Source organism: Octopus bimaculoides, chromosome 6 (assembly GCF_046866305.1).
Source record: "Octopus bimaculoides isolate indiv1 chromosome 6, ASM4686630v1, whole genome shotgun sequence".
NCBI lineage: Eukaryota > Metazoa > Mollusca > Cephalopoda > Octopoda > Octopodidae > Octopus > Octopus bimaculoides.
In genome coordinates, this window is record NC_142933.1 from 107,425,577 (window position 1) to 107,448,289 (window position 22,713).

Consider the following 22,713-nt stretch of genomic DNA (forward strand, 5'->3'; position numbering starts at 1 on the left):
ATGTACACGACGGGCTTTTACACAGTTTCCGTCTACCAGATTCACTCACAAATTCCGGGGTTAGAGTAGAAGTGTCTTACCAAACGGGCTTCTAATTTGGACTCGTTCGATAACTGTGGCTGCAGATCGAACTTCCTAACCATACACTCACACAATCGATAACACTGTTGGCAAGTGTGTTAGGTAACAGGTAAGCATCCGCAGAGCAAAAATCGTGACTTAATTCATATTTCCGGTCAAAGTACTTTCAGTTCTGTTACGCCATAATAAACGGTAGGTTGTATGAAGATCTAGGGAAAGTTGAACAGTAGGTCTTCAGAGAAGAAAACTCCACATCCTCATGTAAGTGTTTTCGGGTCTGTACACTTTCAGTTGGTCAGGCCATATCCAGGTCATGGCCCCTGGATACCCATCTGTTGCCACATTCAGTGCTGCTGTCTGCATTGTAACCCACCTGGATGGTTAAGGCACCCAAGAATTGTTGTAACTAGAGCAGTAATCTAAGCCTTTTGAAATTTACTTTCATTTCTCTCTGACCCGATCCTATTGGAACTCGGTTTAGCTACTTTTGCTATTGCCTTAAGAGAATTACGATGTTAGAACGTTCAGTTTACTACATAGAACCTAAAGGACTTTGGCTTGTTCGAACTATATGTTTGTTCGTAACACGCATCAGGTTCCAATATTGTTTTCTTCCACAAATGCACTCTGAGGGAAAATCAGTCAAGTTAATCTCTGAAACGAAAACACTTCAAAATCTCACCTTTGCTTTATAAATTTTAAATCGACTTTATCGATTATCGGTCAATTGTTTATTGTGTACGTTCATTGGTTATTACTGAAAGGAAACGTTTATCCTCATCAGCTGTTCTTAATTACGTCTGAATTTCTGAGATAACACCAATGGCTGAGATGATATTAATGACTATTGAACTGTTAAATTTAATAATTATTTACAACACTACATACACATAATAAACAAGTAAAGTTTTTCTTACTACTAACCTTATCTTTTATGTGCCAAATTATCAACTAGTTCGACTACTGTCATCATGAAGTCGTCTAATCCTCTCTCTCTCTCTCTCTCTCTCTCTCTCTCTCTCTCTCTCTATGTGTGTGCGTGTTTGTGTGTGTATTTACATTTTCTCAGACTGAATTTGAACTCAGGAACGCTATTTCTATTCTAAGGATTTTTATGTGCTTGCTCCCTCATCCGCCAGTGACAAATGCACATTCACCGTAACTTAGCAGCTCGGCAATAGTGACCGATAGAATAAGTACTAGCTTTCAAAAAAAATTAGAACTGGAGTCAATTTGATCGACTAAAATTCTTCAAGGTGTTACCCCATGGCGGTGCATCAAGTAAAAGAATAAAAAATTCAATGTTTTTGATAACCGTTTTAACAGTAAACGCGCAATGTGCACTGGTCTAAGCCATAATAGTAACTATTATGAATATATCGTTATCGTCTGATTAACTTCAATAATGCCACATCTATGACGTGTAAAATATGGGAGAGTTTACCGTTGAATTCTGTAGCTTTCTTCTAGAATTGTTCGTTAAAAAATAATATTTCCAAATTGAGATCCAACCTAAGATAATTTAGACAGAGAACATCTAAATCCGCATTCTCCTTCTTTTGTCATCAATATGCGAAAATGTCTGTTTGAAGAGTCTCTTGAAATTGAGGTGTGTCTTGAATAACTACTGGAGGCTCACTTATCTTTCTTCATTTCCACGTTTGCTTTACGTAATCAACGCAATTAGTAAATACTGTCTCGAGTCCAAGGAATCAGAGGGCTGATTGCCTAGTTTCCAAGGCGTAGAAGTGACTGAAATCACAACATTCTCTCCTGAACGGGACAGCAGTCCATGGTAGGGTCATTCATTTACAACTGAGTAGACTAGAGCAATGTAAAGTGGAGTGTCTTGCTCAAGAACACGACTTAACTTCTAGTTTGGGGATCGAAACCACAATCTTGCAATCGTGAGTACAACACTTTAACCATAAGGTTCCTTCATAACCTACGTATTCCTTTCTACTCTAGTCACAAGGCCCGAAATTCTTGGGGAGGGAGCCAGTTGATTACATCGACCCCAATACACAACTGCTACTTAATTTATCGACCCCGAAATGATGAAAGGCAAAATCGGTCTCGGCGGAATTTAAACTCAGAACGTAAAGACAGACAGAATACCGCTCTGCATTTTGCCCGGCGTGCTAACGTTTCTGCCTTAAAACAAATATTCTTTTCTGCTCTAGGCACAATGTCCGATATAATGGGGGAGGGGCCAGTCAATTAGATCGACTCCAGTACGCAACAGGTACTTAATTTATCGACCCCGAAACGATGAAAAGCAAAGTCGACCTTGGCGGAATTTGAACTCAGAACGTAAAGACAGACGTAATACCACTAAGCATTTCACCCGGCGTGTTAACGTTTCTATCGCTCGCTGTCTTTCATAACTTACATATTACTATACAAAAAGTAATAATCGAAGTGCATTTATCGCTAAATTTTAGTTCGACTCTCATTAAAATAGAGATAAAATTTAATTTAAAACCGTTCATTTGATGAATAAAAGGATAGGTTCTAAGAGATTTGAATTCCTTAAATTGAGCGGAAAGGATTAGTCGAATGTCGCTTCTTCAAGTGCTAAAGTGGCAAGATAAAGCTTGTGTGATCGATTCTCGATATCAGCTAAAGATAATCAATAAGTAGATCGAGGCAAAATGCTTCAAAATTAATAAAGTAAATTTTGAACTGAATAAGAGGTGGCAAATGATTATGACAAGACTCCGACAAAGGAGACGTGGTTTCGATCCCCAGAGAGACATGTGTAGCCCCACAACACAGTAGTGCTGAGGAAATGTGTAAAGGGATATCTACTATCACCCAATTTAGTTTACTGATCAATTAAATGAAATAAATCTGAAGATAAGAAAGTAGAATACAATTTTTCAAACTTGTATACGATTCTATATATAATAGTGAAAAATAATGCTTGTAATGAATTGAACGTATATAATGGGATATTCTTTGTTATAATTAGTGACAGAGAAAAATTTAGGCTGAAAGATTTGTAGATGGTTGCGGTATCATTAGCCCAAGGTTAGGCTATATTGAGTCAGTCTATGATCAAAGATGTTTCAACATCATACAAGCCGATTTTTGTATATCTAAGACTAGATACGTTCCTCCATTTTAAAGACGGTATAATAATTTAAGGGAATATGGTTGCTATATCTCACAGAACGAGTGGCTGCCTAGAAGCTCTTTTTTTCGCTCGTTATTTGCTTATTTTGACTATATTTAAGTGCAAGCGCAGAATCAAATCGTTTGATGAATTTACTCTCTCATATTAAAACAGATAAATTTACTATAGACCATATGAAGGTGTTAAGCCATTCTGCTCTTCATCAGAACTACTCGTATGATTCTATCAAACGAAATTTCTCCAATTCTTTCAAATTTTTTTTTCTACTCTAGGTACAAGGCCCAAAAATCTGGAGGAGGGGTGGAAAGTCGATTTGATCGATCCCGGTACGCAATTGGTACTTAACTTATCGACCTCGAAAAGATAAAAGGCAAAGTCGATCTCGGCGAAATTTGAACGCAATACAGACGAAATACCGCTAAGCATTTTGCCCGGCATGCTAACGTTTCTGCCAGCTCACCGCCTTTCTAGTTATTTAAAATCATCGTCAAAGCAGACTTTAGTCTTCCCACTTAGTTATCTCAATCCTATGAAGAAAGATATTATATAACAAAGGTTGTTTAATAGTCTACTTTTCAAAGAGAAGAAAAAAAATAATCAGAGAAATGTATTGTTACAGGCAGAACATTCTGATGTGTTTGTCTCTCGGTACCTACACTTTTCCAATTTCCATTTTCTTTCATTGTTTTCTCCAATTTCTTTCATTGTTTTCTTTCTTTTTTGTTTGAAACAGAGAATCTTTCCCGAAATATTTATAGGAGCATTTAACAACCTATGTAAGGTAATATAATATTTCATTTGTTTTCCTTTACTAACATCACACCTTACATATTATTTCCTAACTTTTCATCTGCAATGTTCAAAGACTTCTTTGAAACATTTATATCATTTAGACACATTCCAGTATTCCTAGCGAATTACGATACTCTTTTATGTCAGAAACGTATTCTTTCCAAATATTTGTATGGATACTACGTTAAATACAGGTATATACAGACTAGAATCTGAAAGCCTATAAATCTTACATTCACCATTCACTGATAGCATCTCGGAAGATACATGGCAGTGCTTGCCTTTAAGATTAATCTTAGATATGGTTTGAAGAACCAGGAATCTCAAACATAGCTTACAAATGTGGATTTTCTTTTACAAATACAACACAAACAAAAAAGCAGTACATTATGGATGACAGAGGAGGTTCTGCATGTTTTTTTCTGAACAACCTGATCACATGATTTGTTTATAGTAATCACATTTTGAACTGTGCAGTAGTTGACTCCGTCCATCAAATCGACGTTGCCTGTATAGGTGGACGGCATGTCATACGTTAGATGTCGAAATGATCGCAGGGCAGCGTGAAATGAAGAATTTTGCTCAAAACGGTAGGGTACCACCAGGTTGAAGGATCGAAACTATGATCACGCGGTCGTGAGTGGAAAGCCCTAACCACTAGGCCACGCATCTTCAGTAGACAGTAGATACACTATACTATATGCAGAAGTATTTTTCACCACTTACCAAGCAGATATCCAGAATAAGAAAAAAACAAAAAAAAACATCACACGTTGCCCTTGCTAAAAACAACACAATTTCAAATAATGGGGTAACAGACTTTATTCCCGTCAAAAAATTTTAATACACAAATTTCCACTACAAAGGTTTGAGTGTCAACTGATTGATACAATTCTGACTAACATCACACCAAATATTGCTTGCACTGTTTAAGAGTCAATTAGAAGCATTATTAATAAAAACAAGGTTTTCGTTTATATTTTAACAATCATAAAATTCTTTAACTTTTCACGTTCTTATTGTCGTGCATCTGCATATATATATATATATATATATATATATACACATACATACACACACACACACACACACACACACACACACACACACACACACACACACACACACACACACACACACATATATATATATATATATATATATATATATATATATATATATACTACTTATATACTACTTATATATGTACTTATATATACATACTACTTATATATACACAGTAATATATGTGATATATATGAATATATATATATATATATATATATATATATATATATGTATATGCATGTATGTATGTATGTATGTATGTATGCAGACGTGCTCACGTATGTGTATGTGTGCTTGCGTGTAGATGTGTATACATGCATGCAGGAATATTTCGTTCAGTCTTAATGATTACATTTTGCGAATAAATTTATTCTTTCATTCTTTGCAAGGAATTCATTGACGATTTAACTTGAGAACTGTCAGGAGAGACAAAAGCGAGCGAAGGTGATGAGAAAAAAAATGACCACGTGATGCTTTAAGTCATACAAGAAGACGACCCGACCACGATGCAATAAAAAAAAAAACATGCAAACAACCACAAGGCGCAGCACGTTTTTAGTGTGAAAAAACTAATCAAAGTAGCAGGAAAAAAGTAAAGGAAAAGATAAAGAGAACCAATTATCGTTTATTCCCGTTCCCGTTTGGTTAATATATTTGTTATATTTATATTTTGTCTTTGTAAAATGAATTTGCGAATATCTTCATATTGTAGAAAATCAAACAACACAGTGTTCATATGAAACGAGATTTCTTCATAAAAACTGCAAAGTACAACAAAGTGCAGGGGATCAATATAGGAGGAACCAGTTGGTGGCAAGCTGTGAGCGAATAGGAAATATATTTATGTATATTTATATATATATATAAGTACAAATGGACGTTGAAAAAAAGTAGCTATCTGTGGAAATTCACACAAGTAAGATACTGACCAAACAATTTGGAACCGATTACTACACCATGATTTAAATTTTTACTTTTAGAATTTAATGTCTTTCCTCTTAACTATCGTAAGATCCTGTTTCTTATGGGAAAGATGTTTCTTGTTGTTTTTGTTCTTATGAAAATTAGACTTGTCATGGTTCTTCCATTTGTTGGAATTCTTCGCCTTACCGTGAGAGTGACCATTTTTAAAATGATGCTCTGCCTTATGCTCATCATGTTTCTTCTTGTTTATTTTCTTAAAAGCCTTCATTTTCTTGTGATGATCGTTGTTATGATGTCTTTTATCCTCTCGTTTTCCTTTGTGGTCATTCTTTTTGCCGTTCAATCTGCGGGACATTTCACCATTTTTCTTGAAAGATGCCAGCTTAGTAGAGTGTTTTTGCTCAATATCCGAAAGGTGGTCTTTTGCTAACCTTAAATCATCATTATGAGAATTTCCTTTGCCTTTCATTTTATGTTGCATGTTTTTGTTGTGCGAATTGTGGTGGTGTCCTGAGTTCTTAGAATGGTCTCGTGGGCTCAAACGCTTCTCCCGAGCAAGAAGGTGATTGGTAGATTCAGGTTGATCAAGATTACGTCTTTTGCTTCTGATTAGCAGAGGTTCTGGTTTGTCTTTTTTCTGTTTCTCGGCATTTTTATGCGGTTCCTTATTAGCCAAACTATTGCGAGTTTCATACATACGCTTTGCATACATCAGCAGACGTTCCCGAGAATTACTCAAATCCTTGCCTTGCGGGGCCAATGAACCCTCATTCTGACCCGCTTTTTTCACTCTTCGACCATTACTTTCAGTGTTCAAATTCTTGATTACCTCGGCTTCCCTTTTCGATATACGAAGTCCCTGAAAGACAAAGAAAAATAATAATTAATATAAATAATGAAGCCTTGAAGCACATAAATATAAATTATTTATATTTCTGAATAGAACATATTATAAAAATTTAATGGATAAAATAAACAGATATATCAACACCATATTAATAATACATTATATATTTAATGGAAAAAAATCCTCAAATATTCAAAATCAAAATCCCAAGAAGTGGGACCGTTGACTTAGTTTAAATTCTGGGTAGAAGCTAACATGTTATTATTATTATTATTATTATTATTATTATTGAGTGAGAGACCAGCACATGTTATCAAAGTGAAACTGGGGTACAAATACATATATATTTATGTATATATATATATATGTATATATATATATATATATATATATATATATATATATATATATATATATACGTGTGTATATAAATATATATACGTGTATATATATGCATATATATAAGTGTATATATATATGTATATACATACATACATACATATATATATATATATATACATACATGCACACACACACACACACACACACACACACACACACACACACACACACACACACATATATATATATATATATATATATATATATATACTTTATTTAAAAGCAGCAGAAATATAACAAAAAAACCGTTACTCTGTGTTTCACGTTCCCGTTCATCGGACAGTTTTGTTAGAAATTACTCCGGTATATATATATATATATATATATATATATATATGTACGCATGTATACTCTTTTACTCTTTTACTCTTTTATTTGTTTCAGTCATTTGACTGCGGCCATGCTGGAGCACCGCCTTTAGTCGAGCAAATCGACCCCGGGACTTATTCTTTGTAAGCCTAGTACTTATTCTATCGGTCTCTTTTGCCGAACCGCTAAGTGACGGAGACATAAACACACTAGCATCGGTTGTCAAGCAATGCTAGGGAGACAAACACACACACACACACACACACACACACACATATACATATATATATATATATATATACATATATACGACGGGCTTCTTTCAGTTTCCGTCTACCAAATCCACTCACAAGGCTTTGGTCGGCCCGAGGCTATAGTAGAAGACACTTGCCCAAGGTGCCACGCGGTGGGACTGAACCCGGAACCATGTGGTTGATAAGCAAGCTACTTACCACACAGCCACTCTTGCGCCTATATGTATGTATGTATATATTCGATTTCATCTTGTAAACGGTCTATGCACATATTTTTCGTTTGTGCGCTTGTAAAACGTTTTCACACTGTGAACCGGGAAGACTGATTCGCAGAGATAGTCATAGTTTGATATCTGCTAAATGCAAATCTTCAAACATAGATATAAGATTACTCGAAACAATAGCGCATACTCGTGCAAAATTAAGAAAGATATCTAAAGCGGTTCTGCTACTAGAATTACAAGCCAAAGACAGGTTTGAATACATGGACTAAATTCAGTCAAAAAGCAAGATGTAGTAAGGAGAAAGTAACATATTTCTGTTTCAAGAAAACCGGAGAAGGTTCCCACATGTTCTGAAAAGATAATTTCGATGAAGCCCTACATGGAAGACAAAACTTATTCCCCATTGTTGAGGGGAGGGCATATAGTAGTATTTGTTAAAAACTGAGGAACTTTAGCCTACACAACTGATCATATGATGAAGTTATACATAAAGCGTGAGAGTAACATAAAAAAATATCGGTTGGGACATTGAAGCATAACTCTTAGTCATTATTGGATGAAAAATATTTGGTTTTGTCTTAAGCGGGAATATTTTCTTCACAACAAACAGTAGTGAAATGTTTTTACAGGTTAAACATCTCCCAAGTATATTTGAAATGGTTTTACCGCTCCTGAAAGCTTCGTGCATCTTCTCACGAGTTTGTTCCTGCCTGACCGGTCAGTGTGTACAACCAGTAAATAACATTGAATATTTACAATAAACGAAGCTTTGCTTCTATTCATTTCAGAGCTGCCTCTCTTGGTATCTGGTACTGAGAGTTTTAATGAGTTCCAAATGCACCCGTCGGTTTAATAGGGAACGCTTTAAGCTGACTATGGTGTCTTAATTCCTTTTTGCTTTAACCGACATTATTTTCTCCAGGACAGTGAAGAGCTTTTACAAGTTCAAAATACTCAAATATTGGAGCAGTATATTAACGATTGGCAACCTATGTTCAGAATTTTCCTGTTCTATATTTAAAGTTGTTAATAAGATCCATGGTACAACTTACTATGGCTACCTGTGGATGGCATGTAAAATGAGCGTTTTGTTAGGTTGAAGAATGTATGTGGTCATATAAATGAAACGGAATACTTCTATCTTGATTAAAGGCAAAGACATAGAGTGAAATGTTAGGAAACAAACGGACACACAACCTCCCTTCTGACTAACACAACACACACACACACACACACACACACACACACACACACACACACACACACACACACACACACACATTTGTATGTATGGTTGTGTGCGTGTGTGTTTATATATATGGATGCTGGAAATTTATGTCGAGTATGGGTTAGGACGAACGGATTTCAGACATAAATTCAATTAGTTTCAAGAAAGACACGAAACCATGTTCTCTAGCCTCCATAAGTTTAGCATCGCTACTTAAATTTATCATTGAACCACGGCAGGAAAATATCGATGACGTGTAATTAACGTCTTGTGAATGCCTAATCGAATGAAATATTCCATTAACCAATATATTTACATATTGATGAAAAAAAAAGACTTATAGTAAAAAGTTAAAAAAAAAACTATTCAGCAAGATTGATTTTGAAGCAGTTAGCTAAGCAAACACACATATACAAATACACACACGCGTAGGCTTACCTGCAAAGACACGCGCGCGCACGCACGTGTGTGTGTGCGAGCGTGCGGGCGCATATATGCATGTGTGCTTGGTTTCCTTGGAATAACGGAATATACTACGTGTGTATGTGCGTACACACACACACAGACACACACACACACACACATATATATATATATATATATATATATATATATATATATATATATATATACATACGTGTGTGTGTAAATGTGTGTGTGTATGTGTATGTGAGAGAGAGAATATACATATACATATATATATGCATACACGCATATACACAAACACACGGGCACACACACAACAATGCATATGCACGCAGATGCGCATACACACTATTCTGTTACACAAGCAAAAAAGTGAGGAACGATGCTACAGTTCAGGAACAAAGCGCACCATTATGTATGTGTTTACATACATATATATGAATATATATGTATATATATATTTATATAAATACATATCTAAAATGTACATATATATATATATATATATATATATATATATATATATATGAATACATATATATACATATGTATATATATATACATATGCGCATATATATATATATATATACACATATATATATGTGTATGTATATATATATATATATATATATAAATATAGGTATATATATATTGACATGTGTGTATATATATATATAAATGTAAGTATATATATATATTTACATATACATGTATATTAATATATATATATATGTGTGTGTATATTTATCTTTATATATATTATATATATATATATATAATATTTTAAATTTAGTTTTTTTCAGGTTTTATTTCTTTTCTTTAATAACCAGCTTTAATGTTTTAACATTAGTTAAAAGATTCTAAAATGCAATTTATTTATCATAATTGCGTGAACATTATTTTGGTCCCAGTTGTTACATACATTTTTATGGCGCTTATATCTACATCGATGATAAGATCGCATATCTGTTTGTAATTACTTTGGCTTTCCTCTAGATTTTGCTATTCGCAAACATTTACTAATTCTCGGTCACCATTCCTTGAATATTATTGTCAATATATTCAGTATATGGACATATTCCCCCGATTCAACACTTTGGGGGGGGGGGAATAATTCTTGGAAATCACCAATGTTAGGGTTAGCTAATTGACTAGCTTTTATTCTTTCTCTTCTCTTCTTTTTAAACGTATCTAATTTCTAAATACTCTTGTACACATACACACCTGAGACACACACGTACACACACACACACACACACACACACACACAGATGTGTGTGTGTGTGTGTGTACATAAATGTATATATATATATAGAGATAGATAGATAGATATATACATACATACATACATACATAGAGAGATAGTGAAGGCGCATGGCTCAGTGATTAGAGCGTCGAGCTCACGACCGTGAGGTTGTGATTTCAAATCCGGGACAGGGCTGCGTATTATGTTCTTGAGCAAGAGACTTTATTTCACGTTGCACTAGTTCATTCAGCTGTAGAAATGAGTTGCAACATCACTGGTGCCAAGCTGTATCGGCCCCTTTGCCTTTCCCTTGGATTCCATCGGTGGCATGGAGAGGGGAGGCTGGTATGCATGGACGACTGCTGGTCTTCCATGAAGAACCTTGCCCGGACTTGCGCCTTGGAAGGGAACTTTCTAGGTACAATCCCGTGGTCAGTCATGACCGAAGGGGGTCTCCGCATAGATAGATAGATAGATAGATAGATATATAGATGAATAGATAGATAGATGAATAGATAGATAGATGGATGGATATTTAGATAGATAGATAGATAGATAGATAGATAGATAGATATAAATGTCCGCAACGAAGGCAGTGAATCTGAGCATCACACACCTAAGGACACCAAAGGAAAAATTAATGGACACACGAGTTCCTACATTAACACGCATAATCCTGGGGTTGCCAACATCTTTCACGCCATAAAATCAACCCTATCTATGCTTCTACAAAGCTCCAAAATGAAAGACCTGATTGATAAAAGCCCCTTACGAAACAGTAGACACCAACCATAAAATCTCAAAAAACACCTCACATGAGCAACTTTCACATCAGAAGATGAATCAGAATTATCCGTTTAAGAATATAGAGATAGCATATGTGGAACATGCAACAACAACAACTTTAAATACTTAGAAACTTCCCCCCCCTCTAAAATTCAAGAGTGTATTCACGTTCAGAATAAATGCGGATATGAACTGAAAGACCCAGAATTTCATATACTGTATTACTTGCCCCAACTGCAAGGAAAATTACATTGGCGAAACAACCAATTCCCTCTGCCAACGCGCAGGAATCGACAGGCAACAGATACGACAACAGGAAGCATGTAGAAATATGTGGTGAAGGAAATTTCAAAATCTTTCCCTTTTACAAATGATCAAAAGATTATCCAAAATTCCGAAAAGCAATAGAGCTACACTTCATCAAACAATTCTTTTTAAAATTGAATGTTTGAAAGAGAAGCAGAGGAACTACATGTATTATTATTATTATTGTTTTTTATTAATAATGATGATGGATGAAAAGAAAACATTTATATTACACTATTTATGTTGTTTTTGAATGTGGCTCCACTGTTAATAACGTGATACTCATCTCTATAAATTATCAGAGTAAAAAAGTAAGCAACGTTTCGAAACATGAAATTCATCACAAAATATTTCAACAATACCGAAATTTTAAGCATCAAAGTAAGTACCATTACAATCAACACATTTTTGCCAACGAGTTACAAGTTTGTTTATTCTGGTAGCTTTCAACTTTGAACACGTTTATTTTTCAGTGATAAGCACATTTATAAAGAGAAAGTTAGTCTTGCAGCTGTTTCTGGGATATTAGGAATATCCCTTCATCAGAGACGATATGAGATGGTTAAATAGAGGGAAATAGTAGAGTGTTATTTTCCTCTATTTAACCACCTCACATCATCTCTGATGAAGGGATATCCCTAACATCCCAGAAACAGCTGTAAGACTAACTTTCTCTTTATAAATGTCCTGAAAATTCTACACAGCTTTGACTTTGTTGTCTCATTTTATTTAACATATACATGCTCATACAAGACCCGCATTAGACTCCTTTAAACTGGGCATAGTGGGGCAGCACCTTGAAGAATTTCTTGCTGAATGACTTGACCCAGTTTTTTTCTTTTTGAGATTGTACTTATTGTATCTTCTTTTTTGCAGAAACGCTAAATTATGTATATATGCGACGGTCTTCTGTCTGTCTACCAAATCAATTTACTAGACTTTGTTTGACCTGGAGTTATGTGGAAGACACTTGCCTAAAATACCATGCCGTTGAACTGAACCCGGAACCATGTTGCTGGGAAGCAGACTTCTTACCACACAGTCACGTATTTCACCTATGTTTGTTTGTATGTGTATGTGTGTGCGTGCGCGCGCGTGTGTATGTGTAAGTGTGTGTGTGTGTGCGAGCGCTCGTATGTGTATGTATGTGTTCGGGTGCAGTACTTTGAGGTGAACCTTGCTTCGTAGTCTCGAGGTGCCTTGTCTAATCGCATCAATGATGGATGTTCTGTTTTTGTGATACGTCTTCATGAGACGGGTGTGGGGGGGGGGGTGGAGTGGAGAGGTGGTGTGATGTGATATTCATGCTTTCCTTCAGGAATAAATCCAGTCTTGGAAGTGGTAGCAGCAGCAGCACCGATAACAGCTGTAGCAACAGCAGCTACAACAGCACCACCACTACCACCAGTAGTAGTAGTAATGGTGGTGGTGATAATAGTCGTAGTATTAGTGGTGAGCACAGCGGTGATAGTATAAGTGGTACTAGTGGTGGTAGCTGCAACAGCAGCAGCAGTATTATTGTTATTATTATCATAATAATAATTATTATTATTATTTGTAGTAGTAGTAGTAGTAGTAGTAGTGGTAGCAGCAGTAGTAGTAGGAGTAGGAGTAGTGGTAGCAGCAGTAGCAGCAGTAGTAGTAGTAGTAGTAGTAGTAGCAGCAGCAACAGCAGTAGTAGTGGTGTTAGTAGTAGTAGGAGTAGTAGTGTTAGTAGTAGTAGTAGGAGTAGTAGTAGTAGCAGTAGTAGTAGTGGTTGTGGTAGTAGTAGTAGTAGTAGTAGTAGTAGGAGTAGTAGTAGTGGTTGTGGTAGTAGTAGTAGTAGTAGTAGTAGCAGTAGTAGTAGTGGTTGTGGTAGTAGTAGTAGTAGCAGCAGCAGCAGCAGTAGTAGTAGTGTTAGTAGTAGTAGTAGTAGTAGTAGTGGTTGTGGTAGTAGTAGTAGTAGTAGTAGTAATGGTTGTGGTAGCAGTAGTAGATGTAATAGTAGTGAAATCTATGGCGGTTAGGAGAAGCGTTGAGTAACAATAAACAACTAAGAACGAAAGAGTTATATCAGAAATAGCTCAGATAACAACAAACAGCCCTGGAGATACGAAATAATTAAGCCGGAACTATAAAGAAGTAAATAAATAATATGATAGATATATATAAAAAGAAAACCAATACCACGTTGCAAGAAGTGAAGAACAGAAGATAAAAAATATAACACATTATTTTACACAGAATATTTAAAATCATGCTTATTAGTAAAATTTAACGGTTGTTTTTGACTTGGTTGATTGTTTCTTCTTCATTTCGTTTCGTTTTGTTACATTTCGTTTGTTTTTTTTTTCTTTTCATCCTAATCGCTTTAGAGCAGTAAGCGCTAATCGAGAAGAAAATATGAAAAGCGAGTCGTGTTTAACAACAATGTTTTAAGTATCTTTGAAGCGATAATATTAGATTTCAGTAATGGAACGTTAATTACTTTTTATGGGAATAAAAATAAGTTTTAGGAAATCTGGTAAATAGAATTTTCTGAGTACACTTATATATAGGCATATGATATATATATATATATATATATATATATATATATATATATAAAGGAATACCAAAAATGGGACAAGAACGCAAAACATCCAGACAGTTAGCTGATACAAAAAAGGGAGAACAAAAGATCCAGACAGGCGATACAAAGAAAACAAAGCACGGTCATTCGGAGTTTTCTTCAGTCGAGTTCCAGATTATCTTTGCAATTTCAGCTGGTTATACGTGAGGTTGCTCCAATCTGGCCAGCTCCAAAGAAAAACTAAGCTAAGAGCAATAGATTCCTTGGAAGAAAGCAACGAACGTATACGAAAGCAAGGACGAAAAAAACGGAGAAATGGTACACAAATTCAAATGCAAATAAAGGACATTAACAACAGGTGACTTTCGACTAAAGACGAATTAGATTTAGCTGGCGTGTGTGGAATATAGCGAGAAATATAGATGTTGCACGGATGGTAGTCGAACCAAGAAAGAAAGGTCAGGCTTGGCCGAACACCGGTAACGTGGAGAGAGAAGATAGAGAGGTAGAGTCAGAGGGATAGAAGAATTAGGGAGGGACGAGAAAAAAGGAAAGGGGCGAGAAAAAAGGAAAAGGACAGAGTGAAGTGAAAGTGAGGAGGAGGTGAGGATGAAGAGAAAGCCAGGAAATGTGAGATGCATGACTGTGTTGTAAGAAGTTTGTTTTCCGACCACATGGTTCCGGGTTCAGTCCCATTCCGTGACACCTTGGGCAAGTGTCTTCTACTATAGCCCCGAGCCTGCCAAAGTTTTGTGAGTGGCTTTGGTGGACGGAAACTGAAAGAAGCTCGTTTTATATATGTATAAATCTCTTTAATTATAAGCCAAACCGATGTAAACTTATGAGATGAACACATTGTTTCACATAAGAGAGAGACTACAGTTGTTCGGTAACAGTATCATAAACATGACATGGAGACGAAACGAAACTGCAAAAATATAGAGATATCAACCGTATTGGCCGCACCCATCTCGAAGTTTTCTCGAAGGAAATGTTCTCAGTTCCTTCTTCCAAATTAAACCAGTGCCCAAAACAAATCAAATGATTTCCGTTTCAAAGCTTATTAGAAACATGCATTTAAAAGGCGGCGAGCTGGCAGAAACATTAGCACACCGGGCGAAATGCTTAGCGGTATTTCGCCTGCCGTTACGTTCTGAGTTCAAATTCCGCCGAGGTCGACTTTGTCTTTCATCCTTTCGGGGTCGATAAATTAAGTACCACTTGAGTACTGGGGTCGATATAATCGACTTAATACCTTTGTCTGTCCTTCGTTGTCCCCTCTATGTTTATCCCCTTGTGGGCAATAAAGAAATAAGGAACATGCATTTAAAATCATTGTCAGTTCTGCACAAGGATTCGAACGTCACATCGAAGACTTCCTTCTTCTAAAAGTACAGACTCTTGGAGTATAGTTAAAGCAAACTGCTCTCTTCCACATTTCCCTTCACAATACTATTAACCTTTTCTGGCCATCCAACCCCACTGGCTCCTTAGTTTAGATACTAACCACACATCTCGACCACTCCGTATGGATCTCAATTCCGATCCGCATCCTCTTCATCCCATTTCTCCCTTTCGTGTAACTGTTAGCAAGTCCTTGGCTGTTAATGTCTAAGCACCACTTTCTCCATTCATCTTTACTTTACATCGCCATCCGTACTTTACCCTTTCGACCACTTTGTTCTCAATGTTTACTTCCTCGCCCTTCGTTCATATCACTCACTACTCACACCACTTCTCAATTGCTTTTCCCCATCTCTTCCCACATCTCTCTCATACCCCTACTTTCTTCTTTTTTCGTTCGCAAATCTTGCGTTCAAAAAGACATCGCCCCAATATGTTCTCTTTCACAAATAAAATAAAATAAAAAAAGTGGTTAAGTGTCAAACATTTCGGATTCTTTCACCCCTGGTGGTCAATCAATTTACCGCAAACTGTATTAAAAAAAAAAATTAATCGAAAAAACCTTAAATGCAAACGAAATGTCTTTTTCATTTCATTACTTATTTTTTACTAGTTTCAGTTATTAGGCTGCGATCATGCTGGGGCACCACCTTGAAGAATTTTCAGTCGAATGAATCGATCCCAGTACTTTATGATATTTTGAAGCCTTGTACTTATTCTATCGTTCTCTTTTGCCGAACCACTAAGTTGCGGCGACGCAAACAGCAATGCCAGTTGTCAAGCCGTAGTTGAGGATAAAGCATAGACACAGACACACAGACACACACACCCATGCGCACATACGCACACACACTCACACACACTCACACACACTCACACACACACACGCTCACACACACACACACACACACACGCTCACACACACACAAACACACGCACATACATGTATGGTAAAATAAAAACGGAAGATGGAATATACAAGAATTCATCAAAATCACTACAATTGTTTCAGTACATCTAGCATCGATCTCTCACGGGTGGGATACTTAACAACTGGTTCAGGAGCATCCAACGGTGTAGATGTATCTCTTCTGATGATAAATAGATATAACTCATTCAAATAACAGTTCTGCAATGTTTCTTCTCATTGTAAAGAAAAAGCAGCAAATAGCTCCATTTTTATAGAAGATCAATAATAGAATAACAGATGCAAAAAGGAAACGAACACGCAATACAGCGAGAAAAGTATACATGCGATAGGCTTCTTTCAGTTTCCGTTGGACAGAAACTATATGGAAGCCTGTCGGATGGATTGTTTCTTTTCACAGGTGAAACAAAACATCACTAGATGTTGAGACGCCAACAAGAAATAGACAGCCTTTACTAGAACCTGCTCCGTTACGAGGAATCAGTTCTGGCTTATATTTAGTCTGCGGAGGACTGGATTATCTGGCATTCTCACAACCAATCAAAAAAGACAAGAAAAAGGGCCACGGGGTCCGCCCTTCCTTACCTAATAAAGTTATTCAAGAAAATAAACATCAGTTGAAACGATCATGGCATTTGACAGTAAATAAGAGAAATTATAATAATTTTGAATATCGTCAAAATTAGGGTGTGCTCGAACCGGAGGCAACTAATAATTATTTTCAGTTGTTTGTTATCATATCTGTAGGTGTCATGGATAAGATCTAGGTGTGTCTGGCGGGCCTGGGTGGTAAGAAGAATGTTTGAATTTGTCAGGCGTAAGTAGTAGTCAGTGAATGCCTGATAATTTTCATTTGTGTTTCTTTTGATCAGGTATTATCTGAGTTATGTGCAAAATGTGTAAATTGTGCAAAATATGCATATCACATAATGTGCAGCAAAGGAATATTATGCACTTGTGTCTGATGCTAGTTACAGCGAAAGCAAACTAATTTTATCCTTTTATTTTTTGCATGCTTCAGTCATTAGACTGCGACCATGCTGGGGAAAAAGCTTGAAACTTTTTTTGCCGAACGAATCGACCCCCATTACATTTTTAAAGCATGCTACTTATTCTAAACAAACCAACACCGGTTGTCAACACCCGTTGTGGAAGGGGACAAGCACAGACACAAACACACACATACATAGATCTACATATGTATACGATATACTTCTTTCAGTTTCCGCCAACCAAATCTACACACATGTCTGGTCGACTTGAGATTGGGACTGAACTCGGAACCATTTGGTTGGGAAGCAAGCTTCTTACCTCACATCCACGCCGATGTGCGTGCGCGTGTGTATCCATATATTTAAATATGAACAGGGAATGTGTATTTGTATACACATACACACAACACACACACGCACACATATATATATTTACGCACATATACACATACATATATATACATACATACATACACAGACACACATACAATATATATATATATATATATATATATATATATATATATATATATATATATATATATATACATACATGTTTACATGTGCATGTGTGTACGATTGCATATGCATATCATGTATATAACGCAGATAATATACGAAAAAATAATCAAAAGTGAACATTATCACACATGTGCTAACTATTTGGTTGTCCGGAAAGTTCTGAGCGTTTTTGAATATGCAAAAAGGGATATAAATAATTGACCTTTTCATAAATTTTATTTAATGAAATACTTTCTATTATTATTAATGACTTTTGCTCATCTATCAGGCAATTTAAATATTCTATCAACGTAATATTTGACTGGTTTTGAAAAAAAAAGTTATCCAGATGCATTTTGACTCTATCTAAATCGTTAAATGTTTTTCATTGCAATGAGTTCTGTAGAGACAAAAACCAGTGGCAATCGGATGGCGCTGTATCAGGAGAACATTGTGGATGGAATAAGAAAACCCTGCCAAGTCCATGTAACTTTGGGTAGCGAAAGATACATGTGTGTGGGCATTGTCTTCTTGGAACACTAACCCTTTCCTGTTGGCAATCTCCGGCCTCATTTCTTTGATATTTTTTGGTTCAAATTAGTCAGCTGACGACAGTACACATCAGAGTTAATGATCTGGTTTTGTGGAGAAGCTCATAATAAATAATGTCCTTATGATCGCACCAAACACAAAGCACAACTTTTTGGGCATGGATATTCGTCTTTCGTTGCCGTTTGGAGTGGGGGAGTTCCTTACGCAAACTCCAGGATCTTTTTCGCACTACTTTTTCGTACATAATCCATTTTTCATCTCCACTCACAAGTTGCTTCAAAAAGGGTATGCTTTCATTCCATTTCAAAAGCATATCACAAACGGAACACCGGTCCAAGCAGTTCTTTTCTGAGATTTTGTGAGGGACCCATACAATATAGCGAGAAATGTATCCTAGCTTTACTAGGTGTTCATGGGCCGTAATTTAGAAACTTCCAGCTCCTCTGCAAGTTCTCTAGTCGTGATATTTGAGTTTCCTTCAACTTTTGCTTTCAAAATTTCTTTATCCAATTTTGAAGGTCTTCCACTGCGACTGTCATCTTCCAAGCTAAACTCTCCAGCTTGAAATTTTTCAAACCACCTTTGAACATTTGATTCAGCTACCGCGTCATCACCAAAATCTTCCCAAATGTTTTTGTAAGTCTTTGCAGCATTTTCTCCTTTTTTTTTTTAAATGCGAATATGATATTTTTGCTGATCCATTTCAAATGTCAATAAAGGGTAACCGGAATGAAAGATGAATCTATTTTTAGTTAGGAACAAAGGAGAGATGAACTACCACTTCAAGCAATGCCGAGATTTTAACTATGTTACGTTTCAGGTGTGTTCAATGAGGCGTTAAAATATTTAGCTTAAAAACGCTCAGAACTTTCCGGACAACTTAATATTAGATACAGCTGACAAATTAAAACATTATAATTATCTCCGAGACACAAGAGGCGTACCTCGATATATATTGAGGTGACAAGGGAATAAGCGACTATCTTATAAACTTCATTTGCTTACAGTTGTTTTTACCATAAGATGTAATGGATTCATAGATGAGAGCCTGAGTAACATCTTATAGGTTTATCGGAAACTCAAATATGAAGTTCAATGCTTTTGAGAAAGGAATTACACACACACACACACACACACACACACACACACACACATGGGGTGACACCGGTAGGTAGTGATGTGGAGGGATACAACTTATAACCAATTCAAATATCCTTCTTCGAATCTGTAAGGAAGCAATTCACTGTAATTTGTCATGGAGACATTTCGCTATGGACAAATGGGTGTAAATACACCGAGACAGCTCATAGCTCCGCCTAACCAGACTGTTGGATGCGTGCTCCTCGGAATAGTTATCTACTCTTCAGCAGCAGGGGTCTGAAAGCCAGACGCTGCGAACTGACACGAAAGACAGTTCCTTCTTATGATACACACACACACACACACACACACACACACACACACACACACACACACACACACATATCTAATTACAAACAAGAACAGCAAAAGTCATGTTATTACACCAGTTTACAATTGTTTCATACGAACTGCAGCTTATCTTGCTGTAATATAGCAAGATAGATGAGATCGAATTGCGGTGAAACAATAATAAATTGATGTAATACAAAGACTTCTTTACTCCTTTCTTCTCGTTTGCAATTATAAAATCTCAACAGCTCTTCGCGGATTTCTCAGACACGTGTATGATAAAACACTCACCAGATGGCTGTGACCCGTAGGTGAGCTTAAAAGGGCACACCCTAGAATTAATACTTAAATGAAATCATTATTATTGTTGTTGCCAAGGCGGTTAGCAGCCAGAATCGTTAGCGCGCTGGACGAATTGTTCAGCGGTATTTCGCCCGACACTACGATCCGAGTTCAAATTCTGTCGAGGTCTACTTTGCCTTTCATCCTTTCGAGGTCGATAAATTAAGTACCAGTGAAACACTGGGATCGATGTAATCGACTACTCCCCTCCCAACAAATTTGAGGCCTTGTGCCTCTAGTAGAAAAGATTAATGTTGTTGCTGCTGTTGTTTTTAATATGGGTGTTATGATGCGTACATCCAACCTAAAGTACTTATTTTGCTTCGTAAACTTTTGGTCATCTTGTTCATCCAGTCGCATGGCAACGAGACACTGACTCTTTCTCTGTCTTTATATGAGCTAAATGTTTGTTTATTCGCAACATTGCTTTCAGGTACCTATTACTACAACATACACACATATACATATATATATATACATACATCATACACATCTACATACGTGCACATTTACAGAAGCAATGTGACGTAAACAGAATTAAAATTGTGATTGTACTCATACACACAAACACACACACACACACACACACACACACATATATATAGTGTTAAATATATTGTTCTGAGTGTGCGTGCGTATGTGTGTGTATGTGTATGTCTGAGTGTGTGTGAGTGTCTGTTTGTGTGTGTGTTCCTTGCTTTATATTTTTCGATTCAGTAGGATCAAAACAAGGAATTATTTAAAGAAATCATTTGAAAATTGAAAATGTCATAGGAGAGATGTGAGAATCGTTTGAAAGGTTATTCCAAAAATTAAGAAACAAAAAAATGTATATCCTCTAAGTAGAGACGGAATAAAACTAATAAAAAAATAATTTTATAATATAAAAAATAATAAAATAATCGCAAATAAATTAGAAATTTTTGCAGATAAAAGAAATCGTTTGATAGAAAACTAAATTAAAATAAAATATAATAAAACATTAATTCACGATTTAATGAATTTAACAGAAAAAATTTGTAGTGACCAGAAATCAGTTGAAATTATTCAGGAAGAGTCCGAAAATAGACGAGAAACAAAACATATTTATTGAGTAGATGCTCAGATGATTGGTAAACATGTTCATTATAATATATGTGATGTAGACGGCGTGTCTCGATATCATATTAGTACGGTGTAAAGACATGGGGGAGATGGGAATGGAGGATAACCGCGGAGGGGCTCAAGCAAAAAAAAATTTTTTTAAATGACGATTATAGATGTGGGTTCGAGTGAGATGGAAAACCTTTGCTTTGCTTTTCTTTTCTTTCTAAAAGGGTTTTAAACCCAATGTTTACATGTTTTTATATATAACTGTTCTCACTTCGAGTTCCATCGTTAAAAAAGAATTATTTTAGTTCTCTCGAAGTTTCTAGATTCTCAGAAAGTAAAATATATTTGAAGTGATTTCATATAGGGAGGTTAAGTAGGTCGAAGGATCGGTTTACAGGATGGTTACTCACATTCGAAGACAAATATAAACCCAATGACAAAGGTATAACAGAATCTCCAGGGTGCGTTATGCCATATATTACAGTACTGGGTGTAGTTCTGTGATCAAATCGCACCGAGCTCAACTTGGCCATCCTATCCCTGAGGGTCGATAAAGTACCGTTCTAGGACAGAGCTCGATAATTACCTTCCCATTGCCATGCAGGTGTGTGTGAGTGTGTGTGTGAGTGAGTGTGTGTGTGTGTGTGTGTGTGTGTGTGTGTGTGAGTGTAGGTCTGTGAGTGAGTATCACGAAGGCTAGAGATGAGAGCGATAAATTACCTTGCTCATGTTATAAGGACATAAAGTGTGTCGGTAGCCAGCTGGAAAAGATGTTTTCCTGGGGCTAAACAGCAGTAACATCGTCCTGTATAGGACTGCCACATTCTGTTGCCAAATAAACTTTACTATATGCATATATATATATATATATATATATATATATATATA

General features: G+C 36.2%; 1 protein-coding gene across 1 annotated transcript in view; it reads right to left on the reverse strand.

Moving 5' to 3' along the window:
- Positions 1-4,816: 4,816 nt before the first annotated feature.
- LOC149135359 (uncharacterized) overlaps positions 4,817-22,713 on the reverse strand; it is a 210,931-nt gene continuing 193,034 nt past the window's right edge. The window contains exon 2 of the mRNA XM_089354396.1: positions 4,817-6,863. Within this exon, the coding sequence (XP_089210522.1) occupies positions 6,057-6,863 (807 nt within the window). The 3' untranslated portion in view covers positions 4,817-6,056. The remainder of the gene's footprint in view (positions 6,864-22,713) is intronic.